The 26,968-nt window shown below is 43.5% G+C and overlaps 1 protein-coding gene across 1 annotated transcript in view; it reads left to right on the forward strand.

The window, feature by feature from the left end:
- Positions 1-24,416, forward strand: part of CALCR (calcitonin receptor) — a 161,675-nt gene extending 137,259 nt beyond the window's left edge. The window contains exons 13-14 of the mRNA XM_065398458.1: positions 13,657-13,698; positions 24,195-24,416. Of these exons, the coding sequence (XP_065254530.1) occupies positions 13,657-13,698; positions 24,195-24,416 (264 nt within the window). The remainder of the gene's footprint in view (positions 1-13,656; positions 13,699-24,194) is intronic.
- The last annotated feature ends 2,552 nt before the right edge of the window (positions 24,417-26,968 follow it).

Genomic DNA, 26,968 nt, shown 5'->3' on the forward strand with positions numbered 1-26,968 from the left:
CGGGTCAAGCGTTAATTCGAATTAAGGCAGCTAAATCCGAATTAAAGTCGTAGTGTAGACCAGGCCTAAAAGTTAGGCACCATGATGCTCAGTGTTGCAACCCCCCGTTCACATAGGCACTTGTCGCGGAAAAACTTTTGTCTTTTCGAGGGTGGGGGAGTTAACACCTCTGAAAGACAGAAGTTTTGTCCTTCAATTGCCAGTGGAGACATAGCCTGAGTCCCTTCATGGATCCCACCCTATGTTCTCTAACCTTGTTCAGAGAAGTTCTACGTGACATGTCAGTCCATTATTCCGTATATCCCAGCATTCCTACCAACAGCCACTCCACTGACCGCAACAACAGAAAACTTTATCTAGCATCTCCTAGTGTAAACAAATCCTGGGACGTTTGGCCAGAACTCTTAAAGTTGGTTGGTACAGAGCATTGGAAATATGAGTTACCTCGTAATTATCAGTGTTTCCAATAGCAGTGGTATATGGTCATAATGTACTACATAGCAACATGTAACAACATAAGTTATTTCATGAGTGCCCTGCAGTTATCTTATTATGTGATCCTTAGCTGGGTATCAAAATTCAGATTTTTTTTTTTTTGTAGTTTTATTATGAGTTAGAGTTTTGGATCATTTTCAGAGCATTTCTTTTACAGGTATTTCTTATAACAATCACATATTCAGAATAGTCACATATGTGATCTCTGCGTGCTCATTTTCTTCTAGCACTGTTGATGTAATTAGCACTTATTTCTTTGTATGGTTTGTAACTTTTATGTTCGGCTCTGAATTGTTTAAATACTTGTTTTCCCGGCATCTTCTCATAGATAGTATGACAGATTTGGGGTTTGTTTGTTTTTCAATAACCCAGTATGTGACAATTGTGATTTGACATACTGAACAAACCTTCCACTCGCAACAAGTACAGACTGCAATGCTGCAGTCTATTGTCAGAATAGGATGACTGAAGATCATGAATGACAGAGTATTTGTTCCCAGAATAAACTGTACTTTTTTCACAGGGTATTATTCCCAGCTGGAAAACAATACAGTGAGATGTTCCCTGCTAGGTTTCCCACACTAAAGGTCGATTTGAATAATAGGAGCCACTCTTGCTCTAAACTGTTCTTTCTTCTTTATGAAATTATCCTCCACACTCATCATTTTAAGCAGAAGAGGTCTATTTCCCCAAACATTCTACTTCACAGCAAACATGCTATTCATTATCTGGGCTATGATAGGTTATTTGTTCATCTCTCAAATGCAGTGCCTCAGTATTCTCACATCATGTTTGTTACTATACATAGGCCAAAATCCTCCTAGCAGATCTGTGGAGTTGATCTATATGTTATAAAAAGGAAACCTTTTTTTCCCCCCCCTCCCAATTGTGGCACTGAAAAATGGTGTAGGCTGGTGGACTCAATCACCAGCCTGGGGAAAATAATCAGCACTGCCCAGTTCAGTTCATGGTCTTTACCTCAGGGACCTGTTTACCCTTAGGGAGCTGGGGCTTTCATGTATATTCCCTAGTTGGTAATCAGACCCAATAACTTGATGCTACCAAGCTGTGTTGGATGATTCCTAGCACCTCCCTGCTGGTCTTGTCTCCAGAACAGGGCTGGCTGCTTCCCCAACCCCTCTGAACCTTAAATCCATGTTACAAATGGCTTCTCTGCTCCAGATATGAATATCTGCTGTTTCTGCACTACAGTAGTTCGAAGAAATCTCTCAAATGGAAATTTAGAGCCCCCCTCACCATCACCAATACAAGTTGTGCAGTTTCAAAATATGTGGAACTGAAGATTACATAAAACAGAAGAGGTACTTCCCCCTTAAGAGGAGTATTTAAAGCATAGCAGCTATCTCAGAAGCAGAGGCTCTAGCTAGAAGGATGGACACATCTATCCAACTAAACACAGACATCCACTAATGTACGTGTCACAAAGCAAAGATTTGAATTCCAGAACATCAAGTTAATTATGGATTTTCCTTAGAGGGCATGATTTTCAAAAGCCTGTAAAATCACACTGGCAGTTTATGGAAGACATCCTGCTCCCATATATCTCATACAAAATTACAAAATGTTGTACACAGGTTCCTTTCACCAGCACTCAGCACTCAGAAGTCCCTTATGAGCATGAAGAAATTTCTCCACAGGACCGAAGAGATAGACTTATATGGAGAGCAAGCGGCATCCCATAAAGGAATGAAGTGGTGTTCACCAGGGAGTTCGGGTGTGAATTCTGCCCTCCCATTGTGCTTGCACTCATGCAATGCAAATCCACACTGCCCCTTACTGCAGTCTATGTGAGATCCAGCTACAGCCCCAAGGTACTTAGATCATAGATCATAGATTATTAGGGTTGGAAGGGACCTCAAGAGATCATCTAGTCCAACCCCCTGCTCAAAGCAGGATCAATCAATCAATCCCCAACTAAATCCCCAAATGGCCCCCTCAAGGATTGAACTCACAACCTGTGCCTAACTTTAAGCACCTGAATAATCCTGCTGCTGTCAATGGTGATATTCACAATGTCTAAAGCTACTCATGTGCTTAAATACCTTGCTGAATCAGAGCTCCTGAAACTTGGAGTTAGCCCTTCATAAGAAATAAGATTAATTCAACATTTTGTATCAGCTTCTGAGCAAATGCTCAGTATTTAAGCACTTGCCTTGTCAAAGGACACAGCTCACAGGAGGTCACAGGCCTCAATTACATGATGTTTGCTCTGTATTTTCTCAGAGCCTGTGATTTTTTTTCGAGAGAGAGACTGCCTGGAGCTTGTAAATTTATCTCCTGCTGACAAGTGGAGGAATTGCTTTATGCAGAACAAAATTAACCATTTAAAAATACCATGCTTCTTTGCTCCATTTTACAATATATGCATTCATACACACCCAGGTTTAAAAGGACAGCACTACTGGTGTTTTGTGCCAAAGCAGACAAACTTTTCATCTTGCCATGGAAAGCTAGAGCTATGGGGCTACTCCCAATAGGATGAATGCTTCTTTCATTTCCTGTTCTCTTTTACTTGGGTTGCTGTTCATTTTAAACTCTCTCGGTGTATTTCAGCCACTAAAAATGGCAAAAATGTGTCTTCTGCAACTTGGCTATTTCTAGAGCACTATTTTTGTACGACATATTCCTGCATAAAAGGGGCAGTCGCGGAGGCTCCAACTGTGAGAGAATGGGATAGTGAGCGCCCAAGCACTCAGTGTCAGCCATTTCTGAGCAGGAGACCTACCATCTTCCCTCCTCACCCTGACCATCTCCCTCAACATGGCTGGTAGCAGAGACTTTACAGATGTTTTCTCTGCACCATGCCTCACATAAGTCTCTTATCTTTTTATGCCTCTCTATTCCATGTGAATCATAGGGCCTTCACCACTGCCCTCCATCTTTGCTGCTGCAGTCTTAAGCTATGTCTTCACTCATCGTCAGCTATCCCTCGATACAAAGATGATGTCTGCCAGGGAGAAAAAAGTCATTGATGAGACTTATGATGGCTGAGAAATCCAATCCATGCGCTACAGGTTTTTCCACATAGATGAGAGGTGGTTGCTTGGAGAGAGCACAACTGCTGGCCAGGATGCTGTACACTTTCCTTCCTCCTCTGCTGTTTCGCAGCCTCTTGAGCAAGGCGATTCTCTTCAAAACAGGCTGAGGCTCGATGTATGATGCAATGCCATTGCAGTCTATTGCCAGGCAGCTTTTCCCAATTCATGGGGTCAATGCCTCCCTTCTAAAAGATATACTTTCAGGGTGTCCTTGTAGTGTTTTCTCTGTCCCCCACAAGTCCTCTTACCATGACTAAGTTGAGAAGAGTAGTGCTGTCTAAACTGGGGGTTAAATCAGCTTAACTACATGACTCAGGGGTGTGGATTACCCCTCAGCTATGTAGAGGGGTCGACTTAACTTTTTAGTATAGACCTGCCCAGGAGCGGTCCTAGACCAAATGGCACCCAGGTGAGGAGCATTTTCAGTGCTCCCTTCTCCCCATTTGTATTCAAAAGTTTAACATTATTTTTATTACATTTGTAGCCCATTTTATTACTTTGATGCACAATATGCATGCATGATTTATCCCTGTAATGAGACAATAAATTTGCATGCTAGGATCTGTAAATCTGTATTTTTTCATGCCATGTATATAAGCAAATAAAAAATTCATTTCCTCTAGGTTATAGAACCTTTTTAATGTTAAGAATAACTGAAATGTACTAACATCAAGAAATTGAACTGTGCACCAACATTAGGCGGGCCAGTATTAAATAGTGTTACAGTAAGTGACTGCCTTAGAAAGTAAACACTAGTCCTTTAGTTCAAAAGGTCACTTTTCTTGCCTTTGCCCTTGCGAACTGAAGCACAGTGTCAGAGAAATCCAAACACTGGCTAATGGCAGTTTCAAGTGATGTGAGTCTCTCAATGACCATCGTCAATCAAAGATATGTTTTAATGAGCCTGAGCTTCGAAAAGTTGCGCTCACCACTCACGACTGTGACCAGCAGCGTGAGCAGAATCCTCAAAGCTATCCACATGAGGAAAAGTATCCTTCAGCTCTGCATCATGGATGAACTGGAGAACTTGGAGTGGAGCGTGCTTCCTGTGGTGCAAAAGGTGACGGGTTGTCCAATTCAATATAGAGGTCTTTATCATTGACATCCAAACATTCCCCATAAGTCACCTCCAGTGAAGGTCCATACAATTTTTCAAAAGTGTTTTCCTGTCTGCCAGCAGCTTACTAAGGTCAGACAAAAAGAACCCAGGTCTTTTTGTGGTGCTTCATTTGTCCAAACCTTTCCTAGATGGATACTCGAACAGTGTCAATGAGTGAGCAAAAAAACTCTTTTGAATTTTTCTTCTGAGCTTCCCATCACCTCATCTCTGCTCTTATAACCAAACTCTCTCTTCTTCCAATGAATATGAGTTTTCTTGAAGACAGTCTCAACTCCTAAGTTGTCCTCCATTTCTTTGACAGCAGTGATGGCATCTGTCGGGAGTGCAGTCCATTATTAGGGCATAGTACTTCACTTTGCCGAGCCACATCAATATGTTTTTAATTATTTTGCTGCAGTCATGGTCCATAGTTTCTTTACAAAGTACTCGATGTAGGTGCTCACGCATGACATCATCGTATTTCCCAAGGAGCTCTACCAAACCAAGGAAATTACCGTTATGTTCAGTGAACAAATTATCCGACGAGCCCCAAAAAGTCAAATTATTCTTTGCAAGGAAGAGGGTAATTGAGATCAGATGCTCAAGCACGTTCCTCCAATGCTGGGTTTCCACATTAATAATGTGCAGGTTTTCTGTGTCTATGCATTTACTCAGCTTGATCCTGGACTCGAACTCCATTCATTTGGAATAGGCCGTAAAATGGCCGGGTGACCTTCCATGTTGCTTCAGAGCATCAGCGAAGTTATGCCAGTAATTGTACCCTGAAAGCACAAGCAAAGATTTGGCATTCTTGTCAAATATTTTGCAACAAAAACAGAACACTTTGTCAGTAAACTAGCCAACACCAATTCAGTTTCTCACCATTCTCGAGCACACTTTCACAGTGTGACTTTGAGAGGTGCCGCTTCTGCTCATTTACTGGAAACATAATAACCTCAATTTTGCCTGACCAGTTCAAAATTGTACGATCAATATTGGCAGAGTGTAGGATGGCCAGCCATAAAGCAGGATCTGATATATCGATTTGTGGTATGCAATTTTTCTCATTGCTGTTTCTGTCATCATGTGAGGCTGATTCTTCTTTATCATTTCTCTCCTTCTCATGTAAACCAGATTTTTATCTGTCATTAGTCTCCTTTTCATGTGAGCCACATACTTCTTTATCATCACTCTCCTTTATGCTGCCAGGAAAACTGGACTATTCTCCATCACTTTCCTCACATTTCCATCCTTATCTTCAGGTAAATCTGCTAATTCCTTAGTAATAGGACTTCCATCATCTACACTTCATTTCTCAATTTCTTCGGTACTGGGACAATCGCTACTACCTTAAGCAGGGATCGGCAACCTTTGGCATACGGCACGCCAGGGTAAGCCCACTGGCAGGCCGGGCCAGTTTGTTTACCTGCCGCATCTGCAGGTTCAGACGATCGCAGCTCCCACTGGCCGCGGTTGCCGCTCCAGGCCAATGGGGGCTGCGGGAAGTGGCAGCCAGAACATCCCTCGGCCCGCGCCGCTTCCCATAGCCCCCATTGGCCTTGCCATGGTGAACTGCGGCCAGTGGGAGCTGTGATCGACCGAACCTGCGGACGCAGCAAGTAAACAAACCAGCCCGGCCTGCCAGGGGGCTTACCCTGGCGGGCCACGTGCCAAAGGTTGCCAGTCCCTGACTTAAAGCCTGGTCTCTGTTGTTCTATTTCAGATATTTGCCCATCAAATTTGCCCTTTGCTGCAGATTAGATTGCAATGGAGCTTTTCACTTCCTATGCTGAGCTCCTGAAGGCTTCTTCAGGGGCATCTTTTATTTTCTACAGGGGAAAAACAGACAGTATTAGGGAGAGCAAAAGTCTATGTTCCACAGTCTTAGAGAGTCATCAAACATTACGTGTTAAGCATGGCAAAAGTAGTAACAGTATTTCTTTTATATTGTTGTGTAGATATGGGTTCAATAGATATTGCTGGTGTCTCATTAAATATGTCCTTTGCTAGTCGCTACTTACATTCTTCAAGTCTTAAAACACAAGTACACTTATGCAATTACACAATAAAACAAGATTCACAATATCGTAGCTTCACTTCACTTCATTCTTATATCTCACTGACTGACTGGCGATTCCTCACCCCTTAAATACTCACAAGGGCACAGCTGACAACATTCTAGGAGGTTCAAGAAAAATGTAGTTCTCAGAAAGTCTGGAAGGTTCCAGGAGATTCTACAAATGTCTAGAATATTCTAGAAGGTTAGTGAAAAATGAATCCACATACGGAATATCTGAAACATTTTACTTCAAATATTCTATTTTCTCTTTTGTTGCTAACAACATAAACAGCACCCCAAGCCTGGCACCCCTCAAGCCCAGCGCCCCAGGCAGTTGCCTGGGTTGCCTGCCCCTAAATCTGGCCCTGAACCTGGCCTTAGCTTCTTCCTATGTCATTTTGATCTTTCATTTCTCCTTCTATTGTGTGTTTCCATGTTATCCTTGGTCTCTCTCATCTCCTCTTGCCCTGGATGTTCCAGTCTAATGTCTGTCTTATGTTACTTGAGTCTGTCCTCTGTGTTGTCCTAGTAATCTTCATTTTCATTCCATAATTTCCTGTCCTATTGGTTTCTGATTTGTCTTCCTTCAGAGTTCTTCATTTGTGATTTTTTTTTCTGGCCATCTGATCATGAGGATTTGTCTAAGGCAGCTGTTTATGAAAACGTCGAGTTCAGATAATAAGGTCTTAATAAGTCTCCAAGTTTCAGCACCATATAGTAAAATCAACTTTACAGTGATGTTAAACATTCAATGTTTAGTTTCGAGGGCAAGATTTCTGTTTCTCCAGAACTTTAGAGTTACACGGGCTTGAACAGTACTTGTGATTAATCGGGAAGGGTAATACAGAGACAACCCAGAGTAGGATACTTCACATCTCAGTTTCCATTTCCTTAAAGCGCAGTTCCATTCTGCATGCAGGCGCAAACTTGCTCAATTTGGTGACAAATAAATGTTTACTGCTCTTTTCTACTGTCTGCTCTGCAGGACCTGTGTGTGCGCACCAGATCTGTTCTGGCTCATACCCGCATCCTCACCCGAATGGTGCATTGAATTTCAGTTTCAAGACCAACTATCCAACTCCCACTGTCTTTGAATGATGCCATCTCTTAAACAATACAATCCCACTGAAGGCAATAGGGTTACACAGGTGTAATTGAGGGCATGGAGGTGCACACAACACCGGACATATAATGGTGCCAATGGCGTCAAGGGGCCGGGCCCACACTCAGAAGGGGCTCCAGCACTGAGACTCTGGCCCCGCCCCTGCTCAGCCTCTTCCCCCCCAAGGCTCTGCCCACCACTCATGCCTCTCCACCCTCTCACCCCCTGCTCACTCCTCTCTGCCCCCTCACCCCTTGCAAGCAGTGGGCGGGGCCTCAGTGGGAAGAGGTCGAGCCCTGGGTGAAGAGGTATAACTGAGGGCAGCATCAAACCTGCAAAATCCTGCTGGTGATGAGACACAATCCAGAAGGCAGGCAGTTTGGCTGCCATAACTCAGGCTGAGCTTGCAGGCCTAGCAGTTAGCAAGTATCTCTTTATTGGTAAAATGAGCAAATTTAATATGGAGTCATTGAGATACAATCCATGTGAAACCCCATTAAGCTATTTTTTACAAGTCACCTTTCAGAATGTAACTCCACTGTAAGACACTGTAGTGAAGTGAAAACCAAACCAAATAATTGTCAAGCAAAGAATGTGCTTAGACCAATATTGGCTTCCAAACATGGAAAAATCTAGCCATCAATTCAAGAAGACACACAAGTGTCCCAAGGCTGGTAAATTTGAACATACACTAGGGCAAGGTTCAACAGAAGGCTGTGATGCAGGTGATCTTCGTAGAGTTTCAGTAGTTCAATAAAAAAAATTCAGAAGCAGTAACTAAAGGTGTTAATCCTAAAATAACATCAGTCCTGACGTACGCTTTCCACTCCAAAATCAATGTTATCACATATCTCAGACAAAATATAGCAGGAGAGCCTAATTACTCCATACTGTGGGTAGAGGAGGCAGAGGGAGGGCTGTTTGATGGAGGATGAGTGACCTCAGCTTCAACAAAGATTGCAGCAGCTCAAGCAGAAACTAATGGTATCAGCAAGGAACACGGGAGATACAGAAAAGAGAAATTTAAGGAGTAATCTGCACATTGTGGTCCTCAAGGAAGGAATCAATGGCCCCCACCAATGACATTCTTGAAAATGCAGCTCCCTGCTGTTTAAAGCTAGAGTACAAACACAGCAATCTTAAAATCAATTGTACCCTAAATCCCCTGGCTCAGAAAACACAAGGCTAATATCTAATAATACTGTGGCTCTGCAGTTTCACAGTTAAGGAGAAAGTACGTGCAGAGCTGTGAACGCTGATGGAGCAAAAATAAAAATGCAAAAGATTTTTCATATACCTTGCAGAATAAGTACAGAAGGAAGGCATGGCATCTCTTTAGGTAAAGATAAAGACATCCCAGAAAGTGAAAGTATGTCTACACAGCCCACAGGAGCAAGCCTCCCAGCCCAGGTCGGCAGACTTGGGCTAAGGGGCTCCCACTAGTGCTCTAAAAATAACTGTGTAGACAGTGCTTCAAAGTTGCCGCTTAGGCTCTGAAGCCCACCCCCATCCTCAGGCTTGCTTCCACGGGCCATGTACACATCCCCTAACAGTCTTGCAGTATCAGACAGAGCTAGTGGTATATATAGGAGCTGTGATGCTCATATTTCACAGCCCCGGTGAAGTAGCAACTTTTATCCAAATGAAAGTATCGGAGGCCCTAATGTTGAAGAACAAGCAAGTCACTCTAGTATTTACTGTCACTAAAAGCAACTAGCAGTGTCATCTATTCTTTTCAGCTTAATGTTAGGAACCTATGCTGTGTGAGTATTCTTGATCTAATCCTAGCAGTGTGCAATAGTCTAAATCTCATTAATTCACGGATTTCCTCCTATTCCGGAAAAGGAAGCTGGAAATATGTCATCTGCAGTGCCACCTCACTCCTTGTAAAACTCTCCTGTGCCGTGATGCCTCTGAAAAACACAAAAATGGTTAGGCTGCTGGTGTGATGTGACCACTGCTGGCCATGCCAACCAGGAGTGTGTCACTGCTCCTTGTGTTGCCCCCATCGGCTTGTTGTATCCACTTGTTGTCTCTTGTCATATTTACATTGTAAGCTCTTTGGGGCAGGTACTATCTTTTGTTTCTGTGTTTGTGCAGAATCTATCACAATAGGGCCCTGATCCCTGCCTGCAGCCCTTAGGTGCTGCAATACATATCAATAAATAGTCATGCTTTCAAAGAAGGTTGGCAACTGGCCCAAATTGATGCAGATAAGGCGGACCACAATTTCCATAAGGGGCAGAACAAATATTACTCTGGCCACTTCTCCCTTAAACTCAGCTCCTAGAATTGTTTTAATAGGGGAAGGAGCAACAAGTGCTTCAATGACGATTAAAAAGAATGTGGAAAGTGAGTAAACTTCGATACTTGCAAACTAGGGGGCTCAGGCTAGGATCTTGAGAGGATTTTGGATGGGTTTGTGCAGGGTTGCTGGAACAATTTCTATAGGGGGTGTGCTGAGAGCCATTGAACCTAACTGTAAACCCTGTATATAATGGAATCCACTTCAAGCCAGGGGCTGCAGAAGCACCCCTAATTCCAGCACCTCTGGGTTTGTGAAATGTATCTTTTGGCATACACCCCAATCATAAACAGTCCTGCACACCTCTTCCCCGCTCTGTTTAGCTGCTCTTGTATCTTATTCTACTCTCACCTGGAGCCAAGAGCAGAGGAAGAGGGTGGGGATATAATAAGGGATTTGTCCACTAGATTACAGTACCTGTCATGATATTAGGCTGTTCTTCCTTGCAAGCACAGATCACACTGGGTATGTGTACACAGCACTGGGGAGTGAGTGGGTGTGAGCCTCCCAGCCCAGGTTGACAGACTTGGACTAGCGGGGCTCACACTAGTCTCTGAAAATAGTTGTATAGACAGCACTTTGAACTAGTGGGTCATGCCCACCTTCCCCACCCCCCAGGCTTCAGAGCCTGCGCTCCAGCCCAAGTCGCAATTTCAAAGCACTGTCTATACTGCAGTTTTTAGAGCACTAGCATGAGCCCCATTAACCCAATTCTGTCGATCTGGCCCAGGAGGCTCTCTCCCAAATGCTGTGTAAACATACCCACAGCTTTTCAGCAGAAGTACCGGCTCAGTCTGCAGCCAGCCAGCAGGCAGTGAGCTTGTAGCACCTTTACTGCCCTTATCAGTAGCCCAAGTGGCCCTCTCCTGACAGCGGTGAACTGACCTGGTCTTTCCAGAAATCAAGTTATATTTTTTCCAGATGCTGAACATCAGCCCTTATTGGCGGTGAGGGGACTGTGAATAACCTGTGATCTTTTTGTTTTTGTTATGGCCACAAGGATGGTATGTCCAAACTGTAATGCTTCATACTATGAATTCTGTTACTGTAGCTTTCACTCTGGGATCAGTCATCTCACAGTCTCCATTTCCACATTCTACATGTTTTCCATATAATATAGAGAAAACAACTTCCAAGTTGAGAACAGAGATGCTTTTTTTGAAGTGTTTTCTTTATTCCAAAACCATAGATTAACAACTTCCTGGACATTCTTTATCCCTTCAAAGAAATTGCCGTCAAAGTTGCGTCTGATTTCGGCAAAGCTTGTTTCTGATTTCACTGTTGGAAGATTTGAAGTAAAAAAACAATACACAGAATAGATACCACATATATGTTCAATATCTTACTATAAGAGTGCCATGAGAATTAATCCTTAACACAGCCTTATTACAGTATTAGCATAGTTTATCTATTGTTACACCATGCATACTGTGCTACTCAGATAATGAATGTTACCAGTTCATGCTAACACAAGAGCAGAGGAATTTAAAAAGCACTTTGGCAAAGTATCTTAAAGCTAATGGAGAGAGATTCCGATACTCTCTTCTGAAACATCTTGGGGGAGGGAAAAAATTGACAGTGCTGAAAACAGGAACGTGAAGCCAATGTAGAAATAGTTTTTTTCCCCCCGGTAGGCTAAGAAATGCATCTTTGAAAAATGCTTGGTTGTATAAATGGAAAGGTATCTAAACTTTAAAGCAGGATTAAGCTTCCACTCAAAATAATGCACAGTCAGCTACAACCGAGTTTTTCAAAATCACGGGAAACTTTTGTTTCTTTAAATTACAGTAACTGAGCATTCATTTTTATTCGTATGGATTGTATTTTCTTAAGTAGTATCCATTCTGTTTATGCCATAGAGGGGAACACATAATAAAGTGTTTTACTGATGTAGCTGTATCTCACCTAAGGGCCAAATCCAGCAGCACAAAAGGAGCTTTAAAGCTGGTTTTACTGTCCTGTTGAGGTTGGCTGGAGAAGAGGGGATGAGGCAAAGCATAAAAGTAACTCACCGGTTCCCAGCTGCTGGGCCATAGGCAGTTGGGCAAAAATGGCCACAATTTAGAGCAACCCTGGAAGGCAGATCAACTCCCAGTCTGCTCCAGGATCAAGGCGCAGCAAAGGGGGGGGGAGGGAGGGGAAGAATGCTAGCCACTACGTTGCAATTTCCCCCTAAAATTCTTTGCTACCTTTATTTTATTACTGTTTAAGGAATATTTTAAGTGATCTAAAATGAATGCACTTGACATTAAATGTGGCTGTGTAATGCTATTAAGATCTAATATACCTTTTAGAACACAGTACAGAAATCTTAAGAAAAATTCTTTTCTACTTAAGTGGCTCTGCATTGCAGAACCCAAGTGTGAGAAATTGCTCTTCTTTATTTTATGCATCCCCATCACATGTTCCTGACCTGACACTGTTTCATTTTGCTGCAGCACTAATGAAATATCCCTCTTGACTCCTAGTGTGTTACTTAGATTAATTTTAAACAGCGAGGGTCAAGTTAGGACCAGTGTTGTCCCTTTTTTTATTTGTTCTCTATCCTCTTGCTCACCCTGTTCTCTCTCTCTCCTCCTTCTTTCCCATCCACTGATGCTTCCATCCACCCATGTAGGCATATGCAGCCTCCCATTCCCAGGCTCACTTCTCCAAACACACATTCCAGTTAAGAGCTCCTGGGCATAGACGCCGACTTCATGGGTGCTCCAGGGCTGGAGCACTGATGGAAAAAAATTAGCAGGTGCTTAGCACCCACCAGCAGCCAGCTTCCTCCCTCCCCCTCAGCACCTCCCGCCCACCAGCAGCCCCGCTGATCAACTCCTCCCCTTCCCTCCCAGCACCTCCCGCCCGCCACGATCAGCTGTTCCACGGCATGCAGGAGACATCTCGGGGGAGGGGGCAGGAAGAGGCAAAGGGGGGTCAGGAAGAGGTAGGGTGGGAGTAGGGTCTTGGGAGAAGGGGTGGAGTGGGTGGGGCCTGGAGTGGAGCAGCAGTTGAGCACCTCGGGGGAAGGAGGAAGCCGACACCTGTGCTCCTGGGACACTCCATTCCTGATGAAAAAAGAACATGTGACACCTGGCCTGTACTGCTCCCCTTGCATCCCTCTTCCAAAAGAAGAGCAGTAGCATCTAGGTCACTCAACTTCCCCCCTGTCTGTCTCAAGATTCCATACCAATGAGCTGCTCTGCTCCTAAGCTTGCCCCCTTACCTTGGACTAGGATCTGCCCATTTAATGTCCCTTTTCTAGCACTCCCTGACAGGAAGCAACTGTAATACTTAAAGGCAAAAATATGTGAACTGGAATGGCTGGTAATGACAGCAGACCATGACAACATAGGCACGCGTAAAACATGGTGGAAAGGCAAAAATCAATGGGATACTGTAATACCTGACTATAAACTATACAGAACGGTCATTTGAGGTTGTGGAGGTAGGAGTGTAGCATAATCCCTTCATCTCATGACTGAGCCTTAAATTAGCAATAATGCACAAACATGGAAATATTCTAACCTATTTTCTTTTTGTCCTTCTTAGGGCTTACTTGTTGCAACTATATTTTGCTTCTTCAATGGAGAGGTAAGCATGTGAAGTTCATCAACTGTATTGAACCAAATTCAGCCTCTTAAAGTAGTTGAACTGTTGTTCACAATTAACATAACTGGAGCACTATAAATCTGTATTTTAAATGCACATATGATGCAGTGCTTTACATTTTCACTGCACTGTAGAAATGCTAATTTTTCCTTGCAACATCACTGGAAGGTGCTTGAGTTAGGACTATGATTTTTACAGAGCAGATGGTGGAAAATGAGGTCCAGAGGATGAGGTTCTCATTCTTTACCCTCTCAATTTAATCTAAGTCAGAGGAAAGAAAAAAACAGGTTGCATTCTATATCAGCCTCCTTCACTTACCCAAATTCTGCCTCCAATCCAGAATAGCTGGATGATTGGCTAAAATAATCAGCAGTGAAATAGTCAATGGTGCATAATTCACATATTAGCACCATTATCGACACCCTGTTGAGATGAATGGAAGTCATGCAAACCTCCCAGAGCTTTTATTTCTATCTATATCCATAAACCTAGAAACTATTTTTAATCATAGCTTTTATCCTGCAAAAAGTAATTGAGTTCCCAGAGAAATGCTGTCACGAAGGACCACGGTATACTGTCTCAGTCCAACCCCTGACCTTAAAAGTTAACTTGCTTGTCTAATTAAACTGAGCGATACAAACTCTTTGCATCGTATATTCAGAGAAGAAGTTCTGTGTCATTACGAAGTGCCATTTCATTCACTCATTTGAGGATCAGCATTGGCCTCTGTTAATGTTTATGATTTGTAAGTAGTAATTGATAAATAAAAACCCTGGAGTGAAAGTTCTCTCCCACTCTCTTACAGCTGGATCAATATGTTATGTACCTACTACTGCTTTTAGGTCTACTCCACTATAATAATGGTATTATAAATAAAAATAGCTTGGTAAGACACATCAAGAGCTGCTTTAATATCTACAACAAGCCACTTTCTGAAAGGCAGTTTAGCAGAAAAATACTTTTGAAACCTATCGGGAGCATTACCATGGAACTCTGCTGACATTAAAACAAGGTATCTCTTGTAAAAATTGGATGCACTTTAAGAGGTCAGTTTTCAGCATTGTACGCAACTTCCTTCAACAAAAATCAAGACTCAGTATCTTACCCCATAAAGCTACACACATCTGTACATACATTAATGACTAATATGGCAGGTGTAATAACATGGATCATAATTAACTGGATAATCAATGGGAATAATTACACAATATTGGCCTTGGTTTTAACCAGGCTTCCAACTGCAGGTGCAAATAACTGTGGGAATAACTTTGTGTTTGAATTTAGGGCTATCTGAACCATAGAAATGTAGGGCTCAATGGGACCTCAAGAGGTCAGTTAGTCCAGATCATTTAGAGACTGAGGCAGGATTAAGTATACTAGATTATCCCTAATATAAATCCTGGATAGAGTCCCAAAATCAAAGACATAGAATCTAAACGGATTAAGGGCTAGATCCACCAAAGGACTTTGGTGCCTAACTCCAACATTTAGGCACCATTGAGATCCTCAAACTCCCTGCTGAGCCACTGCCTAAACTAGCAGGTACCCAAAGTCACTAGGAATGCAATCCACAAAGGTACTTTGGTGCCTAAGCCCTGTTTTTAGGTACCACTGTGATCCACAAAACTCCCGCTTGCCTGCTGCCTAACCCTGTGGGCATCTAAATTCACTTGGTGCATAAGATTTGCAGTAAAGATTCCCTAAGCACCTATGTTTCTGAGCATGCACACTGCTCCCTCACTCTAGAGTGATTCACAAACCAGGGAAGATAGGCATTCGTCCAACTAACTCGCTTGTGGAAACCCAATCCAGTAGGCACGCTCAGAGCCTGCCTACCTGATCGGGTCCCTTAGGCAAGTTCACACAAAACAGCTGGGAGTGGGGCAAGGAGGAGGACTTCTCTTATAATCTGTAGGCTAGCAGCTAGGACAGTAACCCACAATATGGAAGTCCCCCTTCCTCCTGCAGGGGAGAAGGGATTTGATCAGGGATTGGCTATATATCAAGTAAGTGCCCTAATCACTGGGCTATATAGTCATTCTACCTCTTCACTGGCCCAATTAACATTTAATTATACAATTATTTAAATAAAGTGAAACAACTTCAATAGGAGAGATGGACGGAGACCCACACCAGAACATTGCATAGACCTGTGGTTAGGGTACTCAATTCAAATCCTTTCTCCCGCTCAGGTGGAGCGGGGAGTCCCACTTCCTAGGGAGTACCCTATCTGCTGGGTTAACGATTACAAAGGAGGTCACACACACACACACACACACGTCTGTTTTGTTTTGGCTTCGCATGCAACATAGGCATGTAACACCATGAGAGGGGTCGGGCTTAGCACACACCCCTCAGGTCAGCATCTCCAAAGGCTAGCTTGGGTAGCTCCCCACCACGCGTGCTGGCTTTGTAGACCGCAATCTAAGTTGCCTGTCTCTCCCCATTGCCTGTAGAGGGAGCCCAGACACTTAACTGAGACTTTGTGGATCACATCATTGGTGAGTTTCTAGGTGCTTAAAAGTTAGGTGCTGCAATGTACTGCAACACCTAAATCCCTTTATGGCTCTCACCCCAGGTGCCTAAATTTCTGCCAGGGAGCATGTAGGCAGCTGCCTCAGGCGAGGTGCAGGGGTGCCTATCTCACACCGAAGACCCAGCAGGATGCTGAAAGTAGGTGTTCCCCTGCCTATATAGCTTGCTAGGCAGGTCCAGTAGGTGTACTCAGCGCACACCAAACACCCGCAAACAAACAGAGGTGGTGGTGCCCAACCCCACCCTTGCCTTTTAACCCACTGATTAGAGCTGGGCTGGATGTGGAAGACCCAGGTTCAATTTCCCCCTCGGCCTAATGTGAAGAAGGAATTTGAACTAGGTTTCCCCTTCCCCCCTCCCCCAGGAAAATGCCCTTACCCCTGGACTATGGGGGTACTCTGGAGCAGAGTTCTCTCAATCTCTCCTGTTGAAGCTGTTCCATTGTGTATGAATAATTAGTCACTGGAGCAGGGTGACTAATCTGGGTCTGCTCCCTCCCAGGTGAATGCCCTGACCAGTGGGCTATTCTCTCTGGGCCAATGCATATTTAATGATTTATACACAGTGGAACACTGGTAATCAGCTTATTCCTGGTTTCCAAGTATAACAATGAAGTTGTGTCCTGTGTGTCCTTGTAAAAAGTTACAACATGGTCATAGATAATACATTGCAAAGTGTCACTCGTAAATTAGATAAAACATTAGCTGACAGTATGAATTATTATATGGTTTACTAATTTATGCATAATGTGGTGTTAAGTAGAAAATCAAAGGCCAGGTTTCAGGAACGTTACTAAGTATGAAAAATACATCACCATTGTCTTATTTTCATACAATATGTACATAAAATTAGGAATTAGAATTAATACATTCATATTAAGGAATTATACCATATTCATTTCACTACTCAAAATTCTTAATACTTACTCAGGTCACTCAGTTTCTCCTGCCCATTTATAATTTAGTGTTTGCAATAGGTGGTTAGTAATGTAGACTCTGTTACCTTCTACAAGAGTTCCATTGCAATTCAGGTCCAGTAAAATTATCTATTTAAAATAAAGTGTCTTGAAAAAAGCCAAACATCCAGAATACTTACATTCTTTGGAAATGTTAAAGTTTCCCATTGGCTTCCCTGTTGCTAATTTAAGGCAAGTCAATTACTGTACCAATATTTTCATCAGATCCAGATTCTGGACACCACAAAGTTCAGTGGGTGTTTGGATCTGGCATTCTGTGTTGGCCCATTCAGCCCAGTATTTTGATAGTGGCTATTTGTAAAATGTGGATCCCCCTCTGGGTTCAGATTTCAATCACTGGAGAAGAGTGATGCTTCATGCATTCTTCCAGCACACAGCTAAACTGCCAGTGGTAGGAGACATCCATAACGGTTAGTGAGTTCCCCAAAGGACGGAGATCTCTGTCCTCTTTGATGACTCCACACCTGACATCTCCAGGACCAGCTTCATAATACAGCTGTTAGTTGAGAGTCGCTTCCTCAGTGTTCAGCCACTCTAAGAATCTTCATCATCTGACTGATTGTCACTCAGCCAGAAGATCCAAATGACTGCGAGGATATCAGGGACACAGTGAACAGTCAGAACACACACTCACTCATCTAGCAAACCTGGACATCACAGAGGCATGTTTGGACTAAATAAAGCCTAAAATTAGATAAGAAATAGGGCCTGAGGTTGAAAAGTGGTTTCCAATTTTGCATCTACAGTGTTGCTCCCCTAAATAATTGCATGTGCATTCTATCACTCTGGTGTCTAACTACATGATTGCATCTGTAGATATGATGATGGTCTAATGCAGGGGTGGCCAACCTGTGGCTCCGGAGCCACATGCAGCTCTTCAGAGGTTAATACGCGGCTCCTTGCATAGGTGCTGACTCCAAGGCTGGAGCTACAGATGCTAACTTTCCAATGTGCTGTGGGGTGCTCACTGCTCAACCTCCTGCTCTGCCCCAGGTCCTGCCACCACTCCACCCCTTCCCCCAAGGCCCCTACCCCTTCCCCCGAGCCTGCCATGCCCTCACTCCTCCCCACCAGAGCCTCCTGTGCACTGCAAAACAGCTGATTGCAGCGGGCAGGTGGCATGGGGAGAGAGGGGGAGGTGTTGATTGGTGGGGATACTGGTGGGTAGGAGGCACTGGGGGCTGGAGCAGGGTAGCGGATGGGGGGCTGCTGACATATTACTGTGGCTCTTCGGCAATGTTCATTGGTAAATTCTGGCTCCTTCTCAGGCTCAGGTTGGCCACCCCTGGTCTAATGAATCCATGATGAAATGGATCATATATATCAACAATGAGAGATGTGCTTAGAAATCTTCTCATTTGCACTTACCTTTGCAAACAGCCAATCAGTGAAACTTAAAGTTACAGGTTAATATTTAGCAATGTCACACAATGTGTGCAAACAGCAGTTGTAAAATTCATGAACCCATTTATAGATCTAGTCGTCAGTAATTTGAAAATAATTATGGGCATATTTTGTAGCACATATACCCAAGGCTATCTGCTAGCACATGCAAATCAGGAAGTTGTTGGTAGATATCCAAGTAGCATAAAATGTGCTCACCGTTGTCTAGTCCAACTAACTGGGCTAAATCGGGATAATAGCAATTAGTTCCCTGCCTCACACTGAGGATTCGTTAGCTCTGTACATGGCTGTCGAAGCACTAAGTAAACTTATTATAGCAGCAGTGGATGAAGATGATTTTCTACAAACTAGACAAAAGAAACTCAGTGGGTAGGGTGACAGGTTTAACACCGGGAAGTGAGAGGCTGTCTCCATAGAGGCCAGTGCTGCAGTCCTTCCTCTGCCAAAACTCTAATTGTTTTCAATGGGAGTTTTGCCTGAGAACGGACAGCAGCACTCAGGGCTGCTCCAGGCACCAGCGGAGGAAGCACGTGCCTGGGGTGACAAATGCTAAGGGGCGGCATTCCGTCCATTCTTGGGGCGGCACAGTCTGGGCATCTTTCTTTTTTTGCTTCAGCAGTTCAGGCGGCAGTCCAAGCGGCTTTTTTTCTTTTCTTTTTTTCCCTTGAGGCGGCAAAAATGGTAGAGCTGGCCCTGGCAGGAGTGGGCCCACAGTGTTCTATAGAGATTCAGTTAAGCGACCTTATTAATCTTCAGACATTTTCTCTTTCTAGAAAGGTGGTGTCTACACCTCACCTCCTTTTTGTCCTTGATCACTTTCTTCCAAATTCCAGTTATTCTTTCAGGTGCAAAAGGGAAGAGAGAGGTTGAATGCCATAATCTTGGTAAAGAGCAGAGATACTGCCCCTGGTTAGCATCAGTGGCAGCACTAGGCACCTCAAAAAAGGGGTTTGAAAGGGACAGCCTGAGATCTCCCCACACTGGTCCTTGGAGTTGGCCTGGCATTGAAAGGACCATCTGCTACCCTCTCCCAGAGGTAGGCACTCCAGCATGTGTTCCCTCCTGGGTTTCTGGAGAATTCTGGCTGAGTCAACCAGAATTCCTCCTGGGGCTCATGCTGCAGCTTGGATCGAATGCACAGCATAGATTAAAGCTATAGTCAGGTCCTCAGGCTTGGTGAGAGACCATTTCCAAACCTGTATATCCAAATACTGCCAGGTCACTAGAACGCAGAGTGATATTTCATAGAAAAACATACTATGACAGAGGTAGGGACTTAGCATTAATGTGACAGAAGTTCTGTTCCTCAATGATTTACTTTTTACTACTGGGTCATTCACTTCAAGGCAGAAGCAGATGATGTTTGTCCAAAACCACTGCTCCCAAGACTTATTAGCCTTTCACATCAGTATTTGCAGCAAACCACACTCACTTCCTCACTGCAAATTATTGTCCTCCGTTCCATACAAGCCCAGCCTACAGCACTGTCCGCCAAGACACTGAATAAGAAGCCATTGAACATTACTGATGTCTTAACTAATAGGAAAAGAAGAAAGTGAATGTGTAAATTATGGGAATGATTTTTCTCAGTTCCCTAAGCGGAGAGCTGGCCCCATCCATGACTGCAGAATGTTATTCTTGTGAAGGGACAATGTCCAGCAGCACTGTGGTACCTCTCTCCAACAACAACACTATACAGATGGTATGAGCTTTCTGCGTTAGCCTGCTCAGTAGACCATACTTCCAGTTCTGAGGTTACTTCTAGACTGGAAGGTTGGCCAAGAAAATGGAAAATCTGTTTGAAAATATAGCCATATATCTTTCTTGCCAAAGAGGTGTGAATGGCTGGCAGAGAACAGAAAACATTTTAAAGAGCTGAATAAAGTGAACCCAAACTTCCTCCTTATTTTAGACTTTGGTTTATTTCATGCATCATTGTGGTGTAACACCCGGTTGATAATCTCTTTGATTATTAACATAATATAATGCACATGATTTTTAAAAGCACAGTCATGTAGCTAACACATTTCAAATCTGCATATGAATAGTTTTAATCAGCAGAGGATATGATCATTTGAGATCAGTTTACTATTCCTTGGCATTAGTACAGAAATACAGTTTAACTCAATTTGTAAGTACAGCAGAATCTCATAAACCAAAGGTTCAGTGAAGAATTAAAAACACATATACTTTAACCTCATGCATTCGGTACTACATGGAGCTTATTCATTTTAATTCATGGCACTTTTAACCCTGGGTTGAATTGGGAGAGGAATGCCTGCACTCTTCCAAACTCCCCACAACCAAAGCTTTACCCCGATGAGATCAAAATGAGCTGCTACTCACAGTAGATTGTGCAGCGCTTCATACTATGATCAGGCCTCTTTTCTTTAAGCCACGTTCTTCCCTAACTTGCATTTGTCCTGGTGCAACCTCAGACCACAGCACGAGCAAAAGCAGCTTGAGAGTACATGGGGGGCTCACCCACCCTCTGCAGCAGCATTCCCTCCCACCCTGGACCCACAGGGGCCTTTTCACTGGTCCTGGGATCCTCATGGAGTGTGGAGGGGGAAGACATAGGTGGGTCAGGAGCAAGACCAGGGGACACATCCTCCTCCTCCTTCCAGCCACATGGAGCTTACTCAGAAAGGGTAAACTCCAAATCATCTTTTCTGCAGAGCACCAACCCACACTCCAGTAGCCTTCAGGGCAGCGATGGCCAGGGGGAGTCCCTGCTCACAGTGCAGCCCCAATGGAGTTGTGTTCCAAGGTAGGTAAGGGGGGGAAAGGGGCTGCTGGTGGCTAGAGCCAGTGTAGAGAAACAAGGTTGCTGCACAGGTTGCCCTGGCCTCCCTCTGATCCAACAGGTTTCAAGGACTGTCCTCCAGGCCTTTCCCCACGGGTGGGTGGGAGGGAAACCCTATCTCCTCCTGCTCCACAGAATGATGTGGGGAAATTCTCTGAATGAATCCTTGCAAAGATTGCTTCCCCTGGTCCCTTCCTGTGGGTTTCACTGATGTGAGCCACTGCATTTACACCAGATATGAACCACTGTAAGGGTAAAAGCTGCTCATTAAGTAACTGAAATCCATACAGGAGTTACCTACATTTCTGTACTAAAGCTTTGCCACTGTATTAGCAATGCCTTGTCACATTAAATCATACCGGAGCTCCTTTTCACTAATCGAATTTCTGCAATGGCATGATATGAAAATCTCATTAATGCAGTTTGTTCCCCTCGGTATTACCATAATAAACTTTGGTCATGCCCCTTACAAGTCAGGATGCACAGTGGTTTCCAGTATAACCTTAGGCTTTTTCTGTGCTTGGCTTATAGCACAAATACATTCAGCCATTCTTGAGTTATGGGAGAGTAAATAAAAACAACACTTCTCCAGCTGAAAACAATTCTAACCACATTGTCTTCAACTGGACTACAGCAAAGAGATGAGATGGCTGTCATTTTTGTTACATGTTAAGGGCCCTGCAAATGCTTGCTTACTCACACGAGTAGTCCTGTTGAAGTCAGTGCAACTACTTGCATGAGGAAGGATTTTTAGGATCACTCGGCTTGGCCCTTGGCTTAAAAATACAAAGTTGCAAGCAACTGAAATATCCCTTCTTAGCATAGTGACATAACCCACTGTACGCTCTGTAAGCATCTCAGGCTTTGTCTTCACTACCCGCCGATCCGGCGGGTAGCAATCGGTTTATCGGGGATCGGCTTACCGCGTCTAGTGAAGACGCGGTAAAATCGATCCCTGATCGCTCTGCCGTCGACTCCGGAAATCCACCTCGGCAGGAGGCGGCAGCGGAGTCGGCGGCAGCGCGGCAGCGGTCGACTTTCCCGCGTCCTCACCGCTAGGTAAGCCGACCTAAAATACGCAACTTCAGCTACGGTATTCACGTAGCTGAAGTTGCGTATCTTAGGTCGGACCCCCGCTGTAGTGTAGACCTAGCCTCAGAGTTTTAGCAATGCCTAATGAAGCCTCACCTTTATATGACATGACAGTAGCTTCCCTCCATCCCACTAGAGAGGCACAGAGGCTGCTGCTGGTGCTATGTGTGTGTGGGTGACATTTTACTGTCTGTGACAAGATGGTCAATATAGTATGGTGGGTCCTGCACTTTTCTTGGTGGAGGGGGCTAAAATACCACCCCTTACCCCTGCTCTTGGGGCACCAAGGGCCCCACTAGTGGCCCAGGAAGGTGGTAAAGAAGGGAAGCAGGGGAGGGGTCTGGGTTTGCTCCTCACTCTGAGTCCCAGCCCCTCTCAACCCTTGCAGGTTCTTACCCTCTTCCCCCTTGGGTGGGGTACCTTCAGTCCTTAAACACTGGGGGGGGGAATGTCCCTCCCCTGCTGGGACAGGGTCTCCCTTACTCCAGTTTTCTGTTCCTCCAGGTCTCACAGCACACCTCCAAGCTCCAGTCCTCTCTCCTTCCCCCTGACTGCCTGAAGCAGGGGGTTTTATTAGGTTTCTAACAGGGCCTTAATTGATTACAGGTGCTCCAATTAACCTGTAGCAACCCTCCCTAGTCTACAGGGAACCACGCCTTAATTAACCTAGGGTTTATATACTTCCCTTCTACCAGTTCCCACTGCTCCCTGGCCCTCCTGTATCACATGTCTATGAACTAATAAAATGCATTAGAATTTGGGCATTACCAGGGATATGAGCAATACTTTAATGTTGCTACCTAAGTCAAAGGTACAGCCCATTTTAGGGCTAGTCTGTGTGTTTAGACACAGCCCTGAGCAAAGGGTGGTATGTAATCTGTACCACCCCGGAGCACTGTGACACAGGGGCACATCCGTATGTCTCAGTTCCTCACCTTCTTGCTCCCAGCGTAGTTATTTACATCACGTTGTTGCCGTAAATTACTACCCACCCCAACACTCTGGCTTTGTCTGTTCCCCTCTTATTTTCCACACACCTGCTTTGGGGAGGGAGCAAGTAGACAAGTACCCCATTCGTTCCTTCGTGCCTGGACCCAAGGCCTGGGAAAGGCCAGTAAGGATGTTAAGGAGGTTTGATATTTCTCTGTATGGTTATATGGGCCGAGTCACAATTGGGCCCCCAGCTCTGAAATACATTTTACTTCAGCTGTCTGAGGAAATTGCTTTCTCCTCCTCCCCGTGATGGTGTATGTACGAAGGATGAAAACCACCGCCGGGCAGCAGGCCTGTGCATCACTTCAGTTTTACTATTCATGGCTAGTTTAGCCGGAGCAAAATGTCCTGAGTGTACACCACTTAAGCTACACTGCTGAAGTTTTACTTAAGCGTTCTGTGCTGGCTCTCTGCACTGAGGACATTTCACCCCCAATAAAACTATTCTTGAATATTTTTCAACCAGTTCTAACCTCAAAGCAAGGTGGAGACGAGATTAAAATAAACATTCGGTGAAAAGCCATGGCACTGGGTTGATATTGCAAAGTAGAATTTCCAGCATAATAAAAAAAGGGAAGGGAGCCAGCTTGTGCTTTGTGATGCCAGTTCAAATCCCAGCCAACTCCATCGACTAATTATACCGATAAAACTATTGCTTGGCTTCCCTTGCAGGTACAGGGCGCTCTAAAAAGGCAATGGATGCAGTATAAGACCCAATGGGGGCAAAGACGACGCGAGCACTGCTCTACGCGATCTACCTCCTACACAGCAACATCTATCAGCGAGGTCCCCGTTTATCTGAATCACCATGATTCCACCAACGAACAGTTAAATGGAAAATACATAGATGACTCTGAACTCATTGCATTAAAATCTGGAGAGACTTCTGCCTAGCTCAGAGGAAAACAAGACAAACAGGTCATTTTGCATTCTGTTCATGGCAGGGTGGGGCGAAGGGAAGGAGTGCAGACTTGAGATCCACTATGAGAGAGTGCTAAACAGGACACATCATATGCAAACTATAGAAGCATCAGCTTCGGCCAGTGATGGCCCAGCGAGAGTCTGCCTGAGAGAGGTGGATCTAGTATTCAATACTACTACAGCATGCTGCTTTTAGAAACAGGACTGAGGATGGAACTATTCAATGAGACATTTGGATTTTCCACAGTTCCTGCTATTGGCCATATGGCACACAGATTCATAGTCATAACAATTCAAGGTATCCCATAGCAGATATAGAAGAACGGATTAGTTCATAGAAAGGAGTGTTCAGTTTCCAGACTGGAGTAACTACACGAAGGATTGGAATTGTTCAGTATTTGTTGCTTTAAATACCTGTCTTTCACCCTAGACTTTAAACGATCATCTTTCATTAGGTGTAACAGGCTTGGAATCTGTTGTTGTTTTCATTTTAATCAGCTCTGCTGCTTTCCTGGAAATGTTTGCACTTGGGTGGGAGGGGAGAAACCCGTCATTCCAAGGTATTCAAATCCTTAGCTCAAAAGGATCTCAGACAGAATTACCCTCCTGACATCAGGTGCATAACAGAAATGAAGGTAAACTATTTATTGTATTAAAAACATTCAACACTAGTAGGCATAAGCATCAGTAGAGAAACAAAACACTTCTTTGGGAGCCTCATGAAAGTCCTGGAGAGATCTCAAAAATATTTTTTGTTCAAGCTGTGCTAGTTATTCGATAATATTCATTAATAGGAAAACTGTAGCCATAATACTCCGCCCAGCAATCTGATAAGTAAGGAACAATTTTGCACTATGAATAAACTGTGAAATTTATTTGGAAATTAAGATTTTTGTTAATTGCTGTTGACACTCTGAGCCTCCAGCTGGTGAACATTTGCCTGTCTAATGAAGTTGTGTGCTGGCAGTAAAGGAGGCCCGTGGAAGAGATGAGGAACTAGTTTATACCAGTGTCACAGCCGAAGAAATATTCATTATTTCAATATTTTATGTAATTATTAAACACTAAAGGTCTTTTTATGATTGTTAAATGAGTCTTACAGCCAAGGAGTAACTTATTTATAGCTGTAAGGCTCCTCTATTGCCAGTGTCAAATGACAGTTACACACCATTGGGCTGAGTAAAATAGCTACAATTTCTTTCCAAAGGTGAATGTAAAAGTCCTTGCAAACGGATAGGACCAGTGCCTGGGCAGCTCTGCGTAGAACTTGTCAAACATTTTTGACAAACTCTCTTATGCCAAACTTTTATTTTCTTTTATTTTTTGCAAAAAAAAAATGCAGATTCAGTGACACCAAAACATTCCATGAATTTGTGTCAGTTTCTTTGAATTGTTTCAGTTTAAAAAAACCTAAAATATTTTAAAAATCATGTTTCATTTTGACATTTTTCTAAATTAAATATTTAAATTATTTTATTCAAAAAGATTGTGTAGAAATTTCCTTTTAATTTTTTTTTTTTAAATGCTCAATTGAAATAAAAACAATAAAATGTTTCAGGTCAAACAAAATATTTTGTTTGACCTGAATCTTACATTTTTCTCTTTTTAACTTTTGATTCAGTGAAAAAAAAAATTTAAATTTGTTTTTCCCCCCAGAATTGCAAGTGAACTGAAAAACCCATTGTTCACCCAGTTCTAGTTCTAGGTGCTTGCAAGTCCGAGGACTTTTTGCCTATAGAATTTATCTTGTATATAAAGTTCCCAAGTATCTCTGAAAGAATGTCCAGTGAAATGTATCACTATTTCTCCTCTGGTTTTCATGTAGTTGGGTAATTTTAAAGCCAACAACTAGTATTTGTACAATGAGGTCTTGACTTTTTTATTAGGTTAACCAGTGATTTGACACCTTTAAAAATAGGCCAGAAAGAGGCCATCCATTCTGTTTGCCTCCACTTCTACCTATTGTGTGATCAATGTATATTTGACAGCACAATTCTACCAGCCTCAGGCACAAGGAATGAAGAACAGAAGGGAGACAGTCACATCAGTCACATACCTCTGATGCCACAGACCTACCTACTCCTGTCTTTGGTGTCACTTACTTCCCTTAGCTATCTCAATATCAGCATTCAGCCATGAGTTGTTTGAAGGTTGATTTAGCACTTGCATCACAATCCCATCTCTGGGATTCAAGGAGGAGAAGGGATAGGGAAACAAGGGAGAACCAGGGAAGTAGGGAGTGGAAAGGAGAAGGAAGAAGAGGAGGAGGAAATGCTGCCTCTGATGTCACAATTCCACTAACCAGTGACTTTTGCAGAGGCACCAGCTAGTTACAAATATATTTTAAACTCCCTTTCTTCTTTATTTACTTGCGGAGATTCCATCCAAGGATTTGTTTTTCCCCTGGAAGAATCAAAGACTCGGTTAAGGCATAAACAAGTAATTGTGCTCTACTCTTAGCACTGCTTCGATTACCTAAAGTATAATTAGTTCTGAGAGTCCGAACCTCAGAGCTTGCCAGGTAA

This window comes from Emys orbicularis, chromosome 2 (genome assembly GCF_028017835.1).
Source record: "Emys orbicularis isolate rEmyOrb1 chromosome 2, rEmyOrb1.hap1, whole genome shotgun sequence".
In the NCBI taxonomy this organism is placed as follows: Eukaryota; Metazoa; Chordata; order Testudines; family Emydidae; genus Emys; species Emys orbicularis.